Source organism: Salvelinus alpinus, chromosome 15 (genome assembly GCF_045679555.1).
Source record: "Salvelinus alpinus chromosome 15, SLU_Salpinus.1, whole genome shotgun sequence".
NCBI classification, from domain to species: domain Eukaryota; kingdom Metazoa; phylum Chordata; class Actinopteri; order Salmoniformes; family Salmonidae; genus Salvelinus; species Salvelinus alpinus.
Window position 1 is genome coordinate 13,655,754 of NC_092100.1, and position 19,230 is coordinate 13,674,983.

The window sequence follows — 19,230 nt, forward strand, 5'->3', positions numbered from 1 at the left end:
AATCATAACGATGTTCATTATGTTCAAACAGTTATATTTTTGTTTCATCAGACCAGAGGACATTTTTCCTTTCTTCCTTGCTGAGTGGACTTTCAGGTTATGTCAATATAGGACTTGTTTACCTGTGGATATAGAAACTTTTGTACCCGTTTCCGCCAGCATCTTCACAAGGTTCTTTGCTGTTGTTCTGGGATTGATTTGCACATTTCGCACCAAAGTACGTTCATCTCGAGGAGACAGAACGCATCTCCTTCCTGAGTGGTATGACGGCTGCGTGGTCCCATGGTGTTAATACTTGCATACTATTGTTTGTACAGATGAACGGGGTACCTTCAAGCGTTTGGAAATTGCTCCCAAGGATGAATCAGACTTGTGGAGGTCTACAATTTGTTTTCTGAGGTCTTAGCTGATTTCTTTCCCATGATGTCAAGCAAAGAGGCACTGAGTTTGAAGGTAGGCCTTGAAATACATCCACAGGTACACCTCAAATTTACTCAAATTATGTCAATTAGCCTATCAGAAGCTAAAGCCATGACATAATTTTCTGGAATTTTCCAAGCTGTTTAAAGGCACAGTCAACTTAGTGTATGTATTCTTCTGAGCCACTGGAATTGTGATACAGTGAATTATAAGTGAAATAATCTGTCTTTAAACAATTGTTGGAAAAATTACTTGTGTCATGCGGAAAGTAGATGTCCTAACTGACTTGCCAAAACTATAGTTTGTTAACAAGAAATTTGTGGAGTGGTTGAAAAACAAGTTTTATTGACTCCAACCTAAGTGTATGTAAACTTCTGACTTGGATGATTTGTACTGCTGCCAAGCACACTGAGCTGAATTTCAATAAGCTGTAAGCTACTCCAATTCAGGGTTTCAAGGCCAATAACATACAGTATTCTAGGAGTGTGCAATACGGCAATAACGTCAATGTGACAAAGAGGAAGACAGTAAAAAGAATTGCGAACCTCTGGATCACAGGTGAGGTTGGCATACATGCATTTGTCCTGCGTCGACATGACCTTGTAGACAGCATCACCAGATGACGCTAAGAAGCTGAGGGCAAAACCAGTCAAGGGCAACACGGAAGAATAGAAGCAGTGATAAGTAACAAAATGTGTGCCTGCCTATGAGCCATCTACATTGGGATTTCCACTACGGGTTCAGCAGTTTCAATAGGTTCAATTCATCCAGTCTTTATCTCTATGATGCCATTGGTGACAGTTCAGGATGCTTCACATGTGTAGCTACAATGGGCAATGCTGCATGTAAAGATAACTGTGTAAAAGTGTAAACACACACAGTGAGGACGAGGCTGAGAAGACATACATAGAGAGGATACACAGCAATGACTGCCCAGTACGCTATGCAGATGGCCAGCAGCACAAATGTGATGATCGGGTAGAAGAGAGTGGACATGATGTAACCAATGGCCCTGGAGAAAAGAGAGACAGAGAAGGGGGAGAAAGTGTGAAAAAAATAATAGTTAAAAGTTTGAACTCACAGATGCTGGTTTCATTGGAAGTGACACAACAAGACGTCCGACTTAATCTCCTGAGAGAACAACTCACCTGCTCCCCTCCTCCAGCAGAGCGATGGCGATGCGTACTCTCCTCCTCAGGAATATCAGGATGACTATGATGACCGCCTCAATGACTGATAGGGAGATCACTGCAATACAAAATATTACCATTGAGTAGAAAAATCTATGTTCCTTTACAGCAGAGGTGGACAAAAAAAAAATGGATCCTCTCAGGCCACAGCATCTCCTGGGATTTGCCAAATTATTTTAAACAATATCAGGATTAATTTAGTATTTTATGTAAATTCAGGGCTTGTCTGTAAAAGAGACCTTGGTCTCAGTATGACTCTCTGATAAAATAAAAGTGAAATAAAAATAAATCAATAAAATACAGTTAACAGGAAGGCCTGATTGAGAAATAAGAACAAAACTAGCAGACACACCCAACTGCTTCCCTAGCAACTTAGAGAGACCCTGCACCTTGTGACACAGTAAACTGAGTTGTGGCAGCCTTGTGCTCGGCTAGTGTGCTATGTCTGCCGTGCCGTGATTGTTACTGTTGATGGTATCTGGAAATGTGCATGTACACCCCATCTACTGTTGCTAGCCCCAATTCTGACTTGTGCTCTAATATCTGCTTCACTGATTTCTGCTCTTGTAAAATAAAGTGTGGGTTCACAGCTCCAATCCAGATGTGTTGGTCATTACTAAGACGTGGTTAAGGAAGAGTGTTTTGAATACTGATGTTAACCTTTCTGGTTATCACATTTTTCGGCAAAACAGTTCTTCCAAAGTTTTTACCAAGGATCACCTTCAGTGCTCGGTTGTCTCCACCAAGTCTGTTTCCAAACTATTTTATTTGCTGGTTTTAAGCATTAAAATGTTTAATATCTCTTTGTTGACTGTTGCTGGGTGCTATCGTTCTCCATCAGCACCGGCCTGTACCCTACCTGCCCTAAGCTCTCTCCTGGCCCCTTACACTAAGTCTGAATTTGTCCTGCTAGGTGACCTCAAATGGGATATGTTTAAACCACCTGACCAAATCCTAAAGAAATGGGACTCCCTAAATCTTTCTCAGATTATTACCAATCTCACAAGGTATGACTCCAAACACCCAGAAAAGGCTACTCTCCTCGATGTTATCTTCACAAATAATCCTGATAGGTATCAGTCTGGTGTTTTCTGTAATGACCTTAGTGATCACTGTTTTACAGCCCGTGGTCGTAATGGCTGCTCAGTGAAACGACCTGTCCTGATTTGTAATAGATGCTTGCTAAAAAACTTCAATGAGAAAGCCTTTCTTCATGAACTGGCTTCCGTAAAATGGTATAGAATCAGCTTGTCGAAGACGCTTGGACCTTCTTTTTTGATATTTTCAGTGGTATTGTTAACAAACACGCCTCCATAAAAAAGAAAATAATTAAAAACAGGTTCAACCGTGATCTTTTTTTTCTTATTATTTTTATTTAACCTTTATTTAACTAGGCAAGTCAGTTAAGAACAAATTCTTATTTTCAATGACGGCCTAGGAACAGTGGGCTAACTGCCTTGTTCAGGGCCAGAATGACAGATTTTTACCCTGTCCGCTTGGGGATTCGATCTAGCAACCTTTCGGTTACTGGCCCAACGCTCTAACCAATAGGCTACCTGCCGCCCCAAAATTACTCCATCTCAAGAATTGCATTTGGCGAAAGGCTCCGCACACGCATACTCAGGCTGACTGACTATCGTTCAGGCAAATAAGAAATAAGTGCACTCAGGCTATCCGGAAGGCCAAAGTTAGTTACTTTAAGGAGCAGTTCTCTCTCTGTGGGTCTAACCCCAAGAAGATACGGAAAATGGTTAAAGACCTGGAGAATAAACCCTCCTCCTCACAGCTGCCCATGTACCTTAATATTGATGATGTGGTTGTTACTGACAAGAAGCACATGGCTGAGCTCTTTAATCACCACTTCATTAAGTCAGGATTCCTATTTGACTCAGCCATGCCTCCTAGCCCGTCCTACATTTCCTCATCTTCCACCCCTTCTAATGCGACTATCCCCGATGCTTCTCCCTCTTTTTCCCCTACACCGCTACAAAGTTTCTCCCTGCAGACAGTCACTGAGTCCGAGGTGCTAAAGGAGCTCCTGAAACTTGACGCCAAAAAAACAACTGAGTCAGATGGTTTAGACCATTTCTTCTTTAAGGTTGCTGCCCCTATCATGCTTCTCCTTCTTTTTCCTCTGCTTTGATACACAGTTTCTCCCTTCAGGCAGTCACTGACTCCAAGGTGCTAAAGGAGCTCCTTAAACTTGACCCCAAAAAAACATCTGGGTCATCGCCAAGCCTATCTTAAACCTTTTTAACCTGTCTCTCCTTTCTGGGGAGGTTCCCATCGCTTGGAAGGCAGCCACAGTTCGTCCTTTATTTAAAGGGGGAGATCAGGCTGATCCTAACTGTTATAGGCCTATATCTATGTTGCCCTGTTAATCAAAGGTGTTGGAAAAACTTGTCAATAGTCAACTGACTGGCTTTCTTGATGTCTATAGTATCCTCTCGGGTATGCAATCTGGTTTCCGCTCAGGTTATGGATGTGTCACTGCAACCTTAAAGGTCCTCGATTATGTCACCATTGCCCTTGATTCTAAGCAATATTGTGCTGCTATTTTTATTGACTTGGCCAAATCTTTTGATACGGTAGACCATTCCATTCTTGTGGGCCAGCTAAGGAGTACTGGTGTCTCTGAGGGGTCTTTGGCCTAGTTTGCTAACTACCTCTCTCAAAGAGTGCAGTGTATAAAGTCAGAAAATCTGCTGTCTCAGCCACTGCCTGTCACAAGGGAGTACGCCAAGGCTCGATGCTAGGCCCCACACTCTTCTCAATTTACTTCAACATGATAGCTCAGGCAGTAGGAAGCTCTCTCATCCATTTATATGCAGATGATACAGTCTTATAATCAGCTGGCCCCTCCCCAGATGATGTGTTAAATGCTCTACAACAAAGCTTTCTTAATGTCCTACAAGGTTTCTCTACACTTAACCTTGTTCTGAACACCTCCAAAACAAACGTCATGTTGTTTGGTAAGAAGAATGCCCCTCCTTCCACAGGTGTTATTACTACCTCTGAGGGTTTAGAGCTTGAGGTAGCCACCTCATACAAGTACTTGGGAGTAAGGCTAGATGGTACACTGTCCTTCTCTGAGCACATATCAACGCTCCAGGCTAAAGTTAAATCTAGACTTGGGTTCCTCTATCGTAATCGCTCCTCTTTCACCCCAGCTGCCAAACTAACCTTGATTCAGATGACCATCCTACCCATGCTAGATTACGGAGACATCATTTATAGATAGGCAGGTAAGGGTGCTCTCGAGCAGCTAGATGTGCTTTACCATTCGGCCATCAGATTTGTCACCAATGCTCCTTATAGCACACATCACTGCACTCTATACTCCTCTGTAAACTGGTCATCTCTGTATACCCGTCGCAAGACCCACTGGTTGATGCTAATATATAAAGCATCAACCAGTGGCCTGACTCCCCCACATATCTACTGCATCCTCTTTTCAGTTCGCTGCAGCTAGCGACTGGAATGAGCTGCAACAAACACACAAACTGGACAGTTTAATCGCAATCTCTTCATTCAAAGAGTCAATCTTGGACAATCTTACTGACAGTTGTGGCTGCTTTGTGTGATGTATTGTTGTCTCTACCTTCTTGCCCTTTGTGCTGTTGTCTGTGCTCAATAATGTTTGTACAATGTTTTGTGCTGCTACCATGTTGTGTCGCTACCATGTTGTTGTTATGTTGTGTTGCTACTATGCTGTGTTGTCATGTGTTACTGCATTGCTATGTTGTTGTCTTAGGTCTCTCTTTATGTAGCGTTGTTGTCTCTCTTGCTGTGATGTGTGTTTTGTCCTATATTTATGTTTAATTTTTAATCCCAGGCCCCCGTCCCCACAGGAGGCCTTTTGCCTTTTGGTAGGCCATCATTGTAAATATCTGTTCTTAACTGACTTGCCTAGTTAAATAAAGGTTCAATAAAATAAATAAATAAATAGTATCCCCCTGTGCTTAAATAACGGGATAGTGGATGGTCACTCACTCAAGATGAGCCAGGTTTGACTGAGCTGCAGGTAAACACTGAAGTCCGTCTGAAAGCCGATGTCAGAGATGGTAACATCACCATCACTGTGTGGCTTCCCTCTCAGTGTACTGAACTCCCAGTAGCAGTGCCAGATCCCTGAGAGAGAGAGAGAGAGAGAGAGAGAGAGAGAGAGAGAGAGAGAGAGAGAGAGAGAGAGAGAGAAAAAATAAAAATAAAAAAGAGAGAGAGATGTGAGAAGTTATCTGCTACATTTGGTTTTCCATGACAACAGGTGTTGGTTTGCCATGACAACAGAGGTGTTGGTGACAGTTGGATGTTAGAAGATGTGGACACTGTCTCCCACAAATCTATATACAGTAGCGGTATGTTACCTTAAGTACAGTATGGGCTGGTGGAGTGTGGGTACTGTACTCAGACTAAAGACGGCATTAGGCTCTTTTACTGAGGCTAAAGTTGATTAGTGGCAGAGTGTACTGTATTGTAGTACTAACCATAGCCCACCACAGCGATGACTCCAAAGATGATGAGCCACAGGAGAACTCCGGCTGTGAACCGTAGCAGCAGGATAAAAGCCAGGCTGACCACCATGGTTATCACCAGACCTCTAGACGCACACACACACACACACCACACACCACACACACACCACACACACACACACACACACACACACACACACACACACACACACACACACACACACACACACACACACACACACACACACACACACACACCTTTATGTCAGAGTGAAAACCACAGTAAAACACACATATGGCACTCACAGACGCACAGAAACGCGGGTCTTACATTAAGATCCAGTACCAGGAGCTGGCGTAATCCTCAAATATCTTCATGCCAACCTCCTTGGCATCTAGCAGACTGGTAATGCCACTGTGAGAGAGGAAAAGGTGGAGTGGGATAGACAAATATAGTGGGGTGGGAGGATTGTGGAAAGAAAAAAGGTAGATAGAGAGGGAGATGAAGGGAGAAAGAGAGGGAGGGAGGGAGAAAGAGAGAGAGAGTGAGAACATGTCCACAAAGGGAGAAACATTGACTTATACTGACCTGTGTTGTATAACAGTGACTCTCTTATTCACACAGCAGGTCATGACACACTGCAGTTTATGATTGGGTTGTACAACCCTGGGAGACTGCACAGGCCTCCCTGCACAGGCCTCCCTTATAAATACCACAAGTCAACATCAGTGTTATCAAAGTGCTAGGAAGCAGCGATGCTCTCTATGACTCGGAAGCAGCAGGTTACTACTCTACAGCAGTTACAAATTAATCGTCTGATTAGAACAGGACAAAGAAATGGGTCTGGATTATTAATTATTCCTGAATCTCTTTCCGTCAAAACTACATGTACAAGCAGGGTATGGTAACGGTTCAATGTACAAGCTAGAGAAAGAGGTGACCTAGAATACTTTGATCAGATATCCACTGTAACTACAGAGATTCTGTAAAATCATGCAAATATCTGGCTTTGTGATTCCTCATTATTGCATTGGTAAACTGGCAACGTTAACACAAGTTATATTGTTCATAATTTAAATTGTAGATATCTCAACTAAAATATCCCCAATGTTTTTGCTCACTAGGCTTTCAGCCTCTACAGGACTGGTGGACAGCAGTAGCATAGTAGATAAAGTAATCCTTCTAACCCCCCCCCCTTAAAAGAGTTAGATGCACTATTGTAAAGTGGTTGTTCCACTGGATATCATAAGGTGAATGCACCAATTTGTAAGTCGCTCTGGATAAGAGCGTCTGCTAAATGACTTAAATGTAAATGTAAATGTAGCATGAGACTAGAACCAACCTTCCACTGGAACTGTGTAGAATACCAAGCACTAATCTGTTTTATGAGGACAGCTACCTCATGTCAGGAGCAAAACTCACTCTAGGAGTTCATTTAATCTGGGCCATCGAACTTCTATAAAAATCCCTATAGTAGCACAAAATACAATTTACTGAAGTAATTTTGTTGTTATGAAAAAGAGAGTCCCTGATCTCCATCAGTACTAATGAAACCATTTGTTAACTTGTATTTAACTAGGGAAAAACACATTGAGACCTAGGTCTCATTTGCAAATGTGCCCTGGGAACGATACAAAAAATAAAATTAGACAATTTAAAACACTAAATTAAATAGCAAATATTATATACACAATCATACAAAACAAACACCTTTATCACTATAAAAATCCCTAACTTTTCTCCTAAAATGACCCAGAGACAACAACACATCCAAACATTACTTGGAGATTATTCCACATGATAGGGACCTGGTAGGAAAAAGTAGATTTACCCAACTCTGTGGATACACGTGGCGTGCTGATGTGCCTAATGCACTCAACAGACCAGATATTAACAGATGGAGTTCAGCCAGTCGAAAGCAAAATAATAGATGCTAAGTTGGAGTGGTTGGTTGTAGGAAGTGTAATTGGCCTGAAATGCTCTGTCCTTGGACAGCTTGTTGAAGCGCTTGACATTCAGGGGGAAATATGGGGAAGGCACTGGGGTGGACAAATCACGTGTAAGGGTGAGATGAGCCCAGCCATGCCTGAGGGGTTCACCACCAGGCGAAAAGCTGAGAGATTACAAAAATGGCCCTTTAACATTGCTGTAATTTTATTTAATGGGAAATTAAGGAGCTGTCACCCTAACAGTGGTTGAGGTCATACAAAGTTCAACATTTGGGTGAGATGAAAGATAACATTACACCTGTCATAACAAAAGCATCACTCCAGTCAAAACAAAAACATTACACCAGTCAAAATAATAGCATTACACCAGTCAAAACAACAGCATTGCACCAGTTAAATCAATGGCATTATACCTGTCTAAAAAATAGCATTACACCAGTTAAAACAATAGCATACCAGTCAAAACAATGAGGGTGACATTAGACGACTAGTCAACAATAAGGACATCAATCTGAACCCCTACAAATCAGCCGGGCTAGACAATCTGGACCCTCTGTTTCTAAAATGATCTGCCGAAATTGTTGCAACCCCTATTACTAGCCTGTTCAACCTCTCTTTCGTATCGTCTGAGATTCCCAAAGATTGGAAAGCTGCCGCGGTCATCCCCCTCTTCAAAGGGGGAGACACTCTAGACCCAAACTGCTATAGACCTATATCTATCCTACCCTGCCTTTCTAAGGTCTTCGAAAGCCAAGTTAACAAACAGATTACCGACCATTTCGAATCCCACAGTACCTTCTCCGCTATGCAATCTGGTTTCAGAGCTGGTCATGGGTGCAACTCAGCCACGCACAAGGTCTTAAACGATATCATAACAGCCATCGATAAGAGACATTACTGTGCAGCCGTATTCATCGACCTGGCCAAGGCTTTCGACTCTGTCAATCACCACATTCTTATCGGCAGACTCAACAGCCTTGGTTTCTCAAATGATTGCCTCGCCTGGTTCACCAACTACTTCTCTGATAGAGTTCAGTGTGTGAAATCGGAAGGTCTGTTGTCCGGCCCTCTGGCAGTCTCTATCGGGGTGCCACAAGGTTCTATTCTCGGGCCGACTCTCTTCTCTGTATACATCAATGATGTCGCTCTTGCTGCTGGTGATTCTCTCATCCACCTCTACGCAGATGACACCATTCTGTATACCTCTGGCCCTTCTTTGGACACTGTGTTAACTAACCTCCAGATGAGCTTCAATGCCATACAACTCTCCTTCCGTGAATTCCAACTGCTCTTAAATGCAAGTAAAACTAAATGATGCTATTCAATCGATCGCTGCCCGCCCGTCCAGCATCACTATTCTGGACGGTTCTGACTTAGAATATGTGGACAACTACAAATACCTAGGTGTCTGGTTAGACTGTAAACTCTCCTTCCAGACTCACATTAAGCATCTCCAATCCAAAATTAAATCTAGAATCGGCTTCCTATTTCGCAACAAAGAATCCTTCACTCATGCTGCCAAACATACCCTCGTTAAACTGACCATCCTACCGATCCTCAACTTTGGCGATGTCATTCACCAAAGCCCCATATACTACCCACCACTGTGACCTGTATGCTCTTGTTGGCTGGCCCTCGCTTCATACTCGTTGCCAAACCCACTGGCTCCAGGTAATCTACAAGTCTCTGCTAGGTAAAGCCCCGCCTTATCTCAGCTTACTGGTCACCATAGCAGCACCCACCCGTAGCACGCGCTCCAGCATGTATATCTCGCTGGTCACCCCCAAAGCCAATTCTTCCTTTGGCCGCCTTTCCTTCCAGTTCTCTGCTGCCAATGACTGGAACAAACTGCAAAATCACTGAAGCTGGAGACTCATATCTCCCTCACTAGCTTTAAGCACCAGCTGTCAGAGCAGCTCACAGATCACTGCACCTGTACACAGACCATCTGTAAATAGCCCATCCAACTACCTCATCCCCATGCTGTTTTTATGTATTTATTTTGCTCCTTTGCGCCCCCGTATCTCTACTTGCACATTCATCTTCTGCACATCTACCATTCCAGTGTTTAATTGCTATATTGTAATTACTTCGCCACCATGGCCTATTTATTTCCTTACCTCCCTTATCTTACCTCATTTGCACACAATGTATATAGACTTTTTCTGCTGTATTATTGACTGTATGTTTGTTTATTCCATGTGTAACTCTGTGTTGTTGTATGTGTCGAACTGCTTTGCTCTATCTTGGCCAGGTCACAGTTGTAAATGAGAACTTGTTCTCAACTAGCCTACCTGGTTAAATAAAGGAGAAATAAAAAAATAAAAAAAATAGAGCAGTCATAACATCAAGGCACAAGTACAGCAGACAAAGTGAGTGCCACTGAGTCTGGTGGCTTGAGGCTCAGAGATAAATCTTTCTGGTTCAGAGACTGAGGGAAGGATAAGTTAGAGGACATCATCCCTGCTCTGTCAGAAGCAAAGAACACACTGTCAGAAATGGTCTTCAAAACAGTTTCATCTCATGACAAGGACATCAGAATACCACCTTCATTTTCAGCTACGAAACTCAATTTTTGTGTTCAGATTGACTTTCATAGACTGAGGTAGGCCTAAGACCTATATATAACTTGTGGTAATTACTGTGGTAATAACGCTAATTACTACACTAATCTGAGGGTGCTCTTTTCCAGTTTTACTAAATGAAATCTTTGCAAACATTATGATAAGAAAGAAGGAACACGTTGACGAAGGAACACATTGATGAAGGAACACATTGATGAAGGAACACATTGACGAAGGAACACGTTGACGAAGGAACACGTTGACGAAGGAACACGTTGACGAAGGAACACGTTGACGAAGGAACACATTGACGAAGGAACAAGTTGATGAAGGAACACGTTGACGAAGGAACACGTTGATGAAGGAACACATTGACGAAGGAACACGTTGACGAAGGAACACGTTGACGAAGGAACACGTTGACGAAGGAACACGTTGACGAAGGAACACGTTGACGAAGGAACACGTTGACGAAGGAACACGTTGACGAAGGAACACATTGATGAAGGAACACATTGATGAAGGAACACATTGATGAAGGAACACATTGATGAAGGAACACACTGGTGAAGGAACACATTGATGAAAGCCAGGAGGTGACGTGACACTCAGCTTTGAAAGACCAATAGTACATCAACTGTAAGCTACATTGTTACTCTTTGTTAGGGCTTTGATATCGATGTAAGCTCCACATCATACAACATTTAGAGGTAATCTGTCCCCTTTCCTTTCCACAGCCACAGTCAGAGAGGAGCAGCAGCAGATTACCGATGATGCACAGTCAAGTGGGAAGGTTAGTTTGAAGACAGCGAACTCGGGCTACAGAAGGTTGAAATACTGTAACTAGTTTGAGACGTTTCCAATCCTTGCTGCATGGCGATAACTTGGCTATGAAGGAAAAGCATTCAACTGGTCATCAATTCCTTGTTTCAAAGGCAAACGGGTTTAAATCAATCAATAGTCGGCTGGCCCTCGCTACATGTTCGTCGTCAGACCCACTGGCTCCAGGTCATCTACAAGGCTATGCTAGGTAAAGTGCCGCCTTATCTCAGTTCACTGGTCACGATGGCTACACCCACCCGCAACACGCGCTCCAGCAGGTGTATCTCACTGATCATCCCTAAAGCCAAAACCTCATTTGGACGCCTTTCCTTCCAGTTCTCTGCTGCCTGCGACTGGAACGAATTGCAAAAATCTCTGAAGTTGGAGACTTTTATCTCCCTCAACAACTTTAAAAATCTGCTATCCGAGCAGCTAACCGATCACTGCAGCTGTACATAGTCCATCTGTAAACTACCCACCCAATTTACCTACCTCACCCCCCATACTGCTTTTATTTATTTACTTTTCTGCTCTTTTGCACACCAGTATCTCTTCTTGCACATGATCATCTGATGATTTATCACTCCAGTGTTAATCTGCTAAATTGTAATTATTCGATTTATTGCCTACCTCATGCCTTTTGCACACATTGTATATAGATTCTCTTCTTTTTTTTTTTTTTTTTCTACCATGTTATTGACTTGTTTATTGTTTACTCCATGTGTAACTCTGTGTTGTCTGTTCACACTGCTATGCTTTATCTTGGCCAGGTCGCAGTTGCAAATGAGAACTTGTTCTCAACTAGCCTACCTGGTTAAATAAAGGTGGAAAAAAAAAAAAAAAAAAAAAAAAAAAAAATGCAACCATGGAATTTGATGCACTAATGATGGCAACTCATTGATACAAAACTATCAAGACCCTGCATTTGTCTTAATTGCTCCTCTAATCACTCCCACCAGTTAATCTAAACGTATTGAAAGTTTTAAAGACTGTACTTGCATAAGTATGGAGAAAGTCACTTAACTGTACTACTCTGAAGCTACAGCATACGTTGTATTTTCATGCAGACATGCATAGACGGCTTTCAATATGCATGAATGATCCACACTCCACACATTATTAGGCATGAGTCTCATTGCCTAGTTGTCCTACCCTGCAATAGCTGTCCAGTTGACTCTGGGTTCAAGGGTGGAATCCCTATGACCCAGGGGCGCAACTTTCACTGGGGACGGGAGGGGTCATGTCCCCCCCACATTCTGAAATAGCATTTTTTTCATCCCAGTTTTATCATTTGAATGTGATACAAAACGAGGCAACCGTGTGCTTCAGGACTATATGGATGCCTCCGAGTGGTCGGGTAGGCTGCTTGGAGTGTTTAACTTCTCTAGGATAGGGGGCAGCATTTTCACTTTTGGATAAATAGCGTGCCCAATTTCAACTTCCTTCTACTCATCCCCAGAATATAAAATATGCATATTAGATTTGGATAGAAAACACTCTGAAGTTTCTAAAACTGTTTGAATCATGTCTGTGAGTATAACAGAACTTATGTAGCAGGCAAAACCCTGAGGACTAACCATTCAGATTTTGTTTTGTTGAGGTCTGTTCAATGAGTTTTCATTGGGATACTAGATTTCTAATCAACATGTTTGCAGTTCCTACCGCTTCCACTGGATGTCACCAGTCTTTGGAAATTGGTTGAGGTTATTCCTTTGTGCAATGAAGAAGTACGGCCATCTGGAATCAGTGTAACGTTATGTGTACTGTTTGAGAGTTGCGCAAGACTAGAAAAGTAGCGTTAGTTTGTTGTCCAAACAGATAGACCCGTCTTCAATTTGATCGATTATTAACGTTTAAAAATACCTAAAGTTGTATTACAAAAGTAGTTTGAAATGTTTTGGCAAAGTTTAGAGGTAATTTTTTTGATATTTTGTAGTGACGTTGCGCGATTTGGAAGCTGTTTTTTTCTGGATCAAACGCGCCAAATAAATGGATATTTTGGATATATATGGACGGAATTAATCGAACAAAAGGACCATTTGTGATGTTTATGGGACATATTGGAGTGCCAACAAAAGAAGCTCATCAAAGGTAAGGCATGATTTATATTTTATTTCTGCGTTTTGTGTTGCGCCTGCAGGGTTGAAATATGCTACACTCTCTTTGTTTACTGTTGTGCTATCATCAGATAATAGCATCTTATGCTTTCGCCGAAAAGCCTTTTTGAAATCTGACATGTTGGCTAGATTCACAACGAGTGTAGGTTTAATTTGGTATTTTACATGTGTGATTTAATGACAGTTTGATTTTATATAATTTTTTTGAATTTGGCGCTCTGCATTTTCCCTGGCTATTGGCCAAGTGTGACGCAAGCGTCCCGCCTATCCCAGGGAGGTTAACCAACTGGATAAAATAACAATAATAATAAATTATTATGTAACCCCCACTTCTAAAACCAAAGTTGCGCCCCTGGTTTCAATGCATTCGCATTCCCAAACATCAATGAGGCCTCAGTGAACAGATTTGTGCAGCGTTAGGTCTGCTGGTCAAAAATATTAAACCATTTGATACCATCACCCATAATAGGTCTTCCACTTATGCAACAGTCTCCCTCAGCCTCGACAGTATTTCTACTACACAAAGGGACGTTGAGGAGAGCAGTACTTACTTGGACAGAAATTCTAACTATCAAATCAAGCTTTATATACACACAGCACATTTCAGACATGGAATGCAACACAATGTGCTTTACAGGAAGAAAAAAAACACTGAAAAAACACTGAAAATAAAACTTGAAATATTTACTACACGACAAACATAAAATAAAAAATAAAAAGAATGACAGAAACTGAACAACTAAAAAGCACCCTAAGGAAAACCAAAGCTAAAAATATTGTTTTAAGATCTCTTAAATATGTCCACAGTTTCAGCACCCCTCAGGTTCTCTGGCAGGCTATTCCACAGGCTGGGGGCATAATAACTCTAAGCTGCCTCTCCATGCCTCTTGGTCCTAGGCTTTGGGATAGTTAAAAGGACAGTACCAGAGGACCTGAGGGACCTACTGGGTACATAACTTAAAAGCATGTCTGATATGTATTGTGGTGCACAATCGTGAATTAAAAAAAAAACTATCTTAAAATTAATTCTAAAATTCTCTGGGAGCCAATGCAGAGACCTTGAAACAGGTGTAATGTGTTCTCCGTCTGGCCTTGGTCAGACCCATGCTGGAGCATTCCGTATGTTTTGCAGTTGACCAATGACTTTCTTGGATAAACCAGACAGGAGAGCATTACAGTAGTCAAGTCTGCTTGTAATAAATGCATGGATGAGTCTCTCTGTATCAGCCGGAGAGAGAAACGGCCGCACCTTGGCAATGTTCCTCAGGTGGCAAAAAAATATTTTAATCACGTTCTAATGTGTGATTCAATATTTAGATCAGTATCTAAAATAACACCTAGGTTTTTTACCTGGTGTTTTATCTTTATTGCCCAAGGTGCTTTGGCTCCAACAATAAGAACCTTGGTCTTGTCTTGATTTTGCTGGAGGAAGTTGTGAGACATCCAAGTATTTAAATCACTAATACAATATAATCATTTATACATGGAGCTAAAATCCTCTGATGACACAGAAATGTAAAATGGTGTATCGTCTGAGTAGCAGTGCTTTCTGATAACGCTGCCAAGGGGTTATTGAACAGTATTTTTCACTGAGTTATGTTCACCAATGATGACAAAAAACTCTCGACAGGTCCTAAACCAACTTAGAACTGGACTGGAGAGGCCAACCCACCTCTCCAGTCTGTGAAGGACATCATGGTCAACAGTGTTGAATGCAGCAATTAAATCTAAGAGTACAGAGAGCTGTTTGGCATCTGTTGGCTCTAAGATCATTTACTACTTGAACTAAGGCTGTCTCTGTGCTGTGGTGGGCACAAAACCCAGATTGGAATTTTTCAAAAATACAGTTGGCACATAAAAAAAATATTTAGCTGTTTGAACACAAATTTCTCCAGAATTTTGCTTAAGAATGGAAGGTTGGAAATTGGCCAAAAATTGCTAAGAGCTGATGAATCTAGATAACTTTTCTTCAGAAGGGGTTCCACCATAGCAGTTTTTAGTGAAGTGGGGAAAGTACCTGTGAACAAGGAGTGATAACTAAAGGCTCCCTCTTCTTCAGATATGCAATTAAAAACTGTTTTGAAGAAGATGTTGGGGATAGGATCAAGAAGGCAGGTAGAAGGCTTAAATTGTGAGATCACTTTCCTGAGCATGTCTGTGTCAACCAGGGAAAATTACTCCATAGTGCCTTTGCCTGGTAGGCTAGGGCACATATCAAACTTCTCATCAGGTCTTGCTTGACTGATACCCAGCCTAACGTTGGTTTTCTTGTCTCTAAAATATGCCGCAAACTCATCACATGTGGAGGAAAATTCACATACTGTAGGTTGGCGGGGGTAGGATTTACAGGCCATCAATGGTCGAAAAGAGCACTGTCAAATTATTCTGATTAATAGTGATCAAGTTTAAAAAATTAGCCCGTCTGGCATTTCTAATTGCCCTTTTATATATGCCATATACAGTGCATTCGGAAAGTATTCAAACCCTTTGACTTTTTCCACATTTTGTTACGTTACAGCTTTATTCTAAAACAGATTAAATATTTTTTTATCCTCATCAATCTACACACTATATTCCATAATGTAAAAGTGAAAACAGGTTTTCAGAAATGTTTGCAAATGTATAAAAAAAAATCTAAATGAAATACCTTATTTACATAAGTACAAGTATTCAAACCCTTTGCTATGAGACTCAAAATTGAGCTCAGGTGCATCCTGTTTCCATAGGTCATCCATGAGATGTTTCCACAACTTGATTGGAGTCCACCTGTAGTAAATTAAATTGATTGGGCAGAGAAGAATGGGAGAAACTCCCCAAATACAGGTGTGCCAAGCTTGTAGCGCCATACCCAAGAAGATTCAAGGCTGTAATCGCTGACAAAGGTGCTTCAACAAAGTACTGAGTAAAGGGTCTGAATACTTATGTAAATGTGATATCAGTTAATTTTTTTTATACATTTCCCCAAAAAATATCAAAAAACCTGTTTTTGCTTTGTCATTATGGGGTGTGTAGATGGATGAGGGAAAAAAAACAATTTCATCGATTTTAGAATAAGGCGGTAACAACAAAATGTGGAAAAAGTCAAAGAGTACTGTCACGTTTACTCCCGCTCTCCGGCGCTCGACGCCGCCAGTTGTTCATCATTATGCAGACATGCCACCATCGTTACGCGCACCTGCGCCTCATGACACTCCCCTGGACTCCATCACCTTCCCGATTACCTCCCCTATATCTGTCACACCCCTTGGTTCTTTCCTCAGGTGTTATTGACTCTGTTTCATGTCTGTACGCTTTTCCTGTTTTGTACTATGTTCTACTTATTATTACATATGCACTCCCCGCACTTGCTTCCTGACTCCCAGGGTACACGTTACAGGTCTGAATATCTTCCGAACGCACTAAATATGTAATTAATAAATAGAAAGTGTTAATATGTTAATTTTGTTTCAGTATTGGTTTATTTGAATTTAATTGGCAATGAATGACATTAGCTGTAAGTCTAAAATAATTTGTATGTTAGCCTATCAGTCTATAAATAGATAGCAATAGCTAGGTTTCAATCCAATTGGCGACAGATTTTCATGTGAATATTCTAAAATCCACATAAAGAAAATATGCAAATTTTCCCTCCAGTGGTGCGTTTCCACCAAACTGCCTCGACAACATTTCGACTACAACAAAGGGACATTGAGGAGAGCAGGACTTACTTGGCAGCGTCCCTGAGATCGATCACGCTCCTCGTTTTACCTAACCCGTCTTTGAAGTCCGTCTTGTTGGCGACAGTTAGCGTCCCGTTCCTGGTGATGAAATCAGGGAAGCACCTCTGAAGGACTGAAACACACAAACAAATATTTAATGGCTAAGAATAATGTTTCAATGTCATACACTGTTGAAAAGTATCACTTTCCTTTCCCAACCCCTAACACATAATGCCCCCTCCCACAGAACCTAAGTCTTAGGTTAGACCGTCTGAATCTTAAGTCACCATAACGATAGTGGAGGAACTGTGTGTAGAACCTGGATTCACTTACAAGGTCTGCTTGGCACTATCATAGATGGGCAGTCCTCATCTCTCAAGACGTGTGCAACTGACTAAAGGGAGACAAGAGAGGAAGAAGACGTCAAACAATGTAAATTCAGTGACGTCAAATCCTCAGAGTTTAGTTTTTATACCAACTCATAGGTTAGGATGACTGGTAGGACATCCTATCACCATATCCTATGAGTTTGCCATTATCCAAAAGGACCATGAGGAGAGTGGGCGTGTGGCTCAGTTGGATAGGAACAGAACAGAAGACTGTCATACATTACAGACTGGTAGGGAACCCTTCCTGAGTCATTTGTATTTTTAGCACTCTGGTCTCGGTGCAGACTAAGCGCACACCCTTTTCCTCTCTCTCTTCCTCCCGCTCTCCCCCTTTCAGTCCCTCCCTCTTTGCCACAGAACTTTTACATCTCATTATGTTTCCTTTACATAATACATTACATAGGCCTAGTACTTATAAAGCAATATAGTGTTTTTCCGTATAATTAAATGTACAACAAGATATACTCTAATTGCAGCAACTAAATGACTTACTGATTCTAATAAGATTGCCATTTCTGAAGAGTCTTGGTCGCTACTGACTTCTAGACGGATAACCATTACAGATGACATCTGTTCAGAACACTCAAGGACTTGATAAGGTGAGGCCATAAGTGACTGGAGGCATCAGGTCTCTGTACCTTTCTAGGATTGTCGAAGCCTGGCTTGCAGAACTGCCTGTAATACTCCCAGTAGCTGTTGTTGTACCTGTAGTTGTACTGCATGTCTAGGTATGTGGCAAATCTGTCTGGGCACTTGGAGACACAGAGCTGAGAAGAGAGAGATAGATACAAACATTCATCAATGCTTAACAACAGAGAACACTGACCTTGTATAATCAAGCAAGAAAAAACGAGCAGGAACATAATAGCATAGTGTGTGCCGCGTAAAGAGGGACCTCTTACTTGGGTTGTAGGGCACTGGAGGTTAATGAGAACGGCAGGATTGGCACATTGCAATATGTTGAAGTAGAATAATATGGCTTTGTTGCTGTAACCACAGTGAAATGGAGAGAATAGTCATTCGTTTTCCAACACACACAATGACAGTTTTATTAGAAAATCCTGCGAACAAATTTTGTATTGAAACTAATGGCAGATTGAGCTGCCTGTCAAACAGAGGCAGGACACCGTGTAAACACACAGTGTAAACACACAGGGTGCAGGGGAGCCTGTGGTGGTGGTTAATGCTACTTTAAATGCACTTTTCATACATGCCACGCAAAGCCCTATACAAACAAAAGGGGGGATTACTGTACAGCAGGGCTCTGCAGAGTTCCTGGAGAGCTACCCTCCTACAGGTTTTCACTCTAGTCCTGTTCCTGGAGAGCTACCCTCCTACAGGTTTTCACCCAATTCCTGTTCCTGGAGAGCTACCCTCCTACAGGTTTTCACTTCATTCCTGTTCCTGGAGAGCTACCCTCCTACAGGTTTTCATTCCTGTTCCTGGAGAGCTACCCTCCTACAGGTTTTCACGCCATTCCTGTTCCTGGAGAGCTACCCTCCTACAGGTTTTCACTCCATTCCTGTTCCTGGAGAGCTACCCTCCTACAGGTTTTCACTAAATTCCTGTTCCTGGAGAGCTACCCTCCTACAGGTTGTCACGCCA

The 19,230-nt window shown here is 41.9% G+C and overlaps 1 protein-coding gene across 4 annotated transcripts in view; it reads right to left on the minus strand.

Moving 5' to 3' along the window:
- LOC139540435 (choline transporter-like protein 5-B) overlaps positions 1–19,230 on the minus strand; it is an 88,719-nt gene that overhangs the window by 11,234 nt on the left and 58,255 nt on the right. For 3 of the 4 annotated variants that reach the window (XR_011668194.1, XM_071344251.1, XM_071344250.1), the window contains exons 5-14: positions 18,528–18,612; positions 18,264–18,392; positions 17,570–17,630; positions 17,246–17,369; positions 6,417–6,500; positions 6,098–6,210; positions 5,604–5,741; positions 1,569–1,668; positions 1,340–1,432; positions 966–1,053 (exon numbers count right to left, since the gene is read on the minus strand). Coding sequence is in view for 3 of the 4 variants with exons in the window: in XM_071344251.1 (XP_071200352.1) it covers positions 966–1,053; positions 1,340–1,432; positions 1,569–1,668; positions 5,604–5,741; positions 6,098–6,210; positions 6,417–6,500; positions 17,246–17,369; positions 17,570–17,630; positions 18,264–18,392; positions 18,528–18,612 (1,015 nt within the window). In the remaining variant the exon portion in view is untranslated. The remainder of the gene's footprint in view (positions 1–965; positions 1,054–1,339; positions 1,433–1,568; positions 1,669–5,603; positions 5,742–6,097; positions 6,211–6,416; positions 6,501–17,245; positions 17,370–17,569; positions 17,631–18,263; positions 18,393–18,527; positions 18,613–19,230) is intronic. The other variant, XM_071344252.1, reaches the window with a different exon arrangement.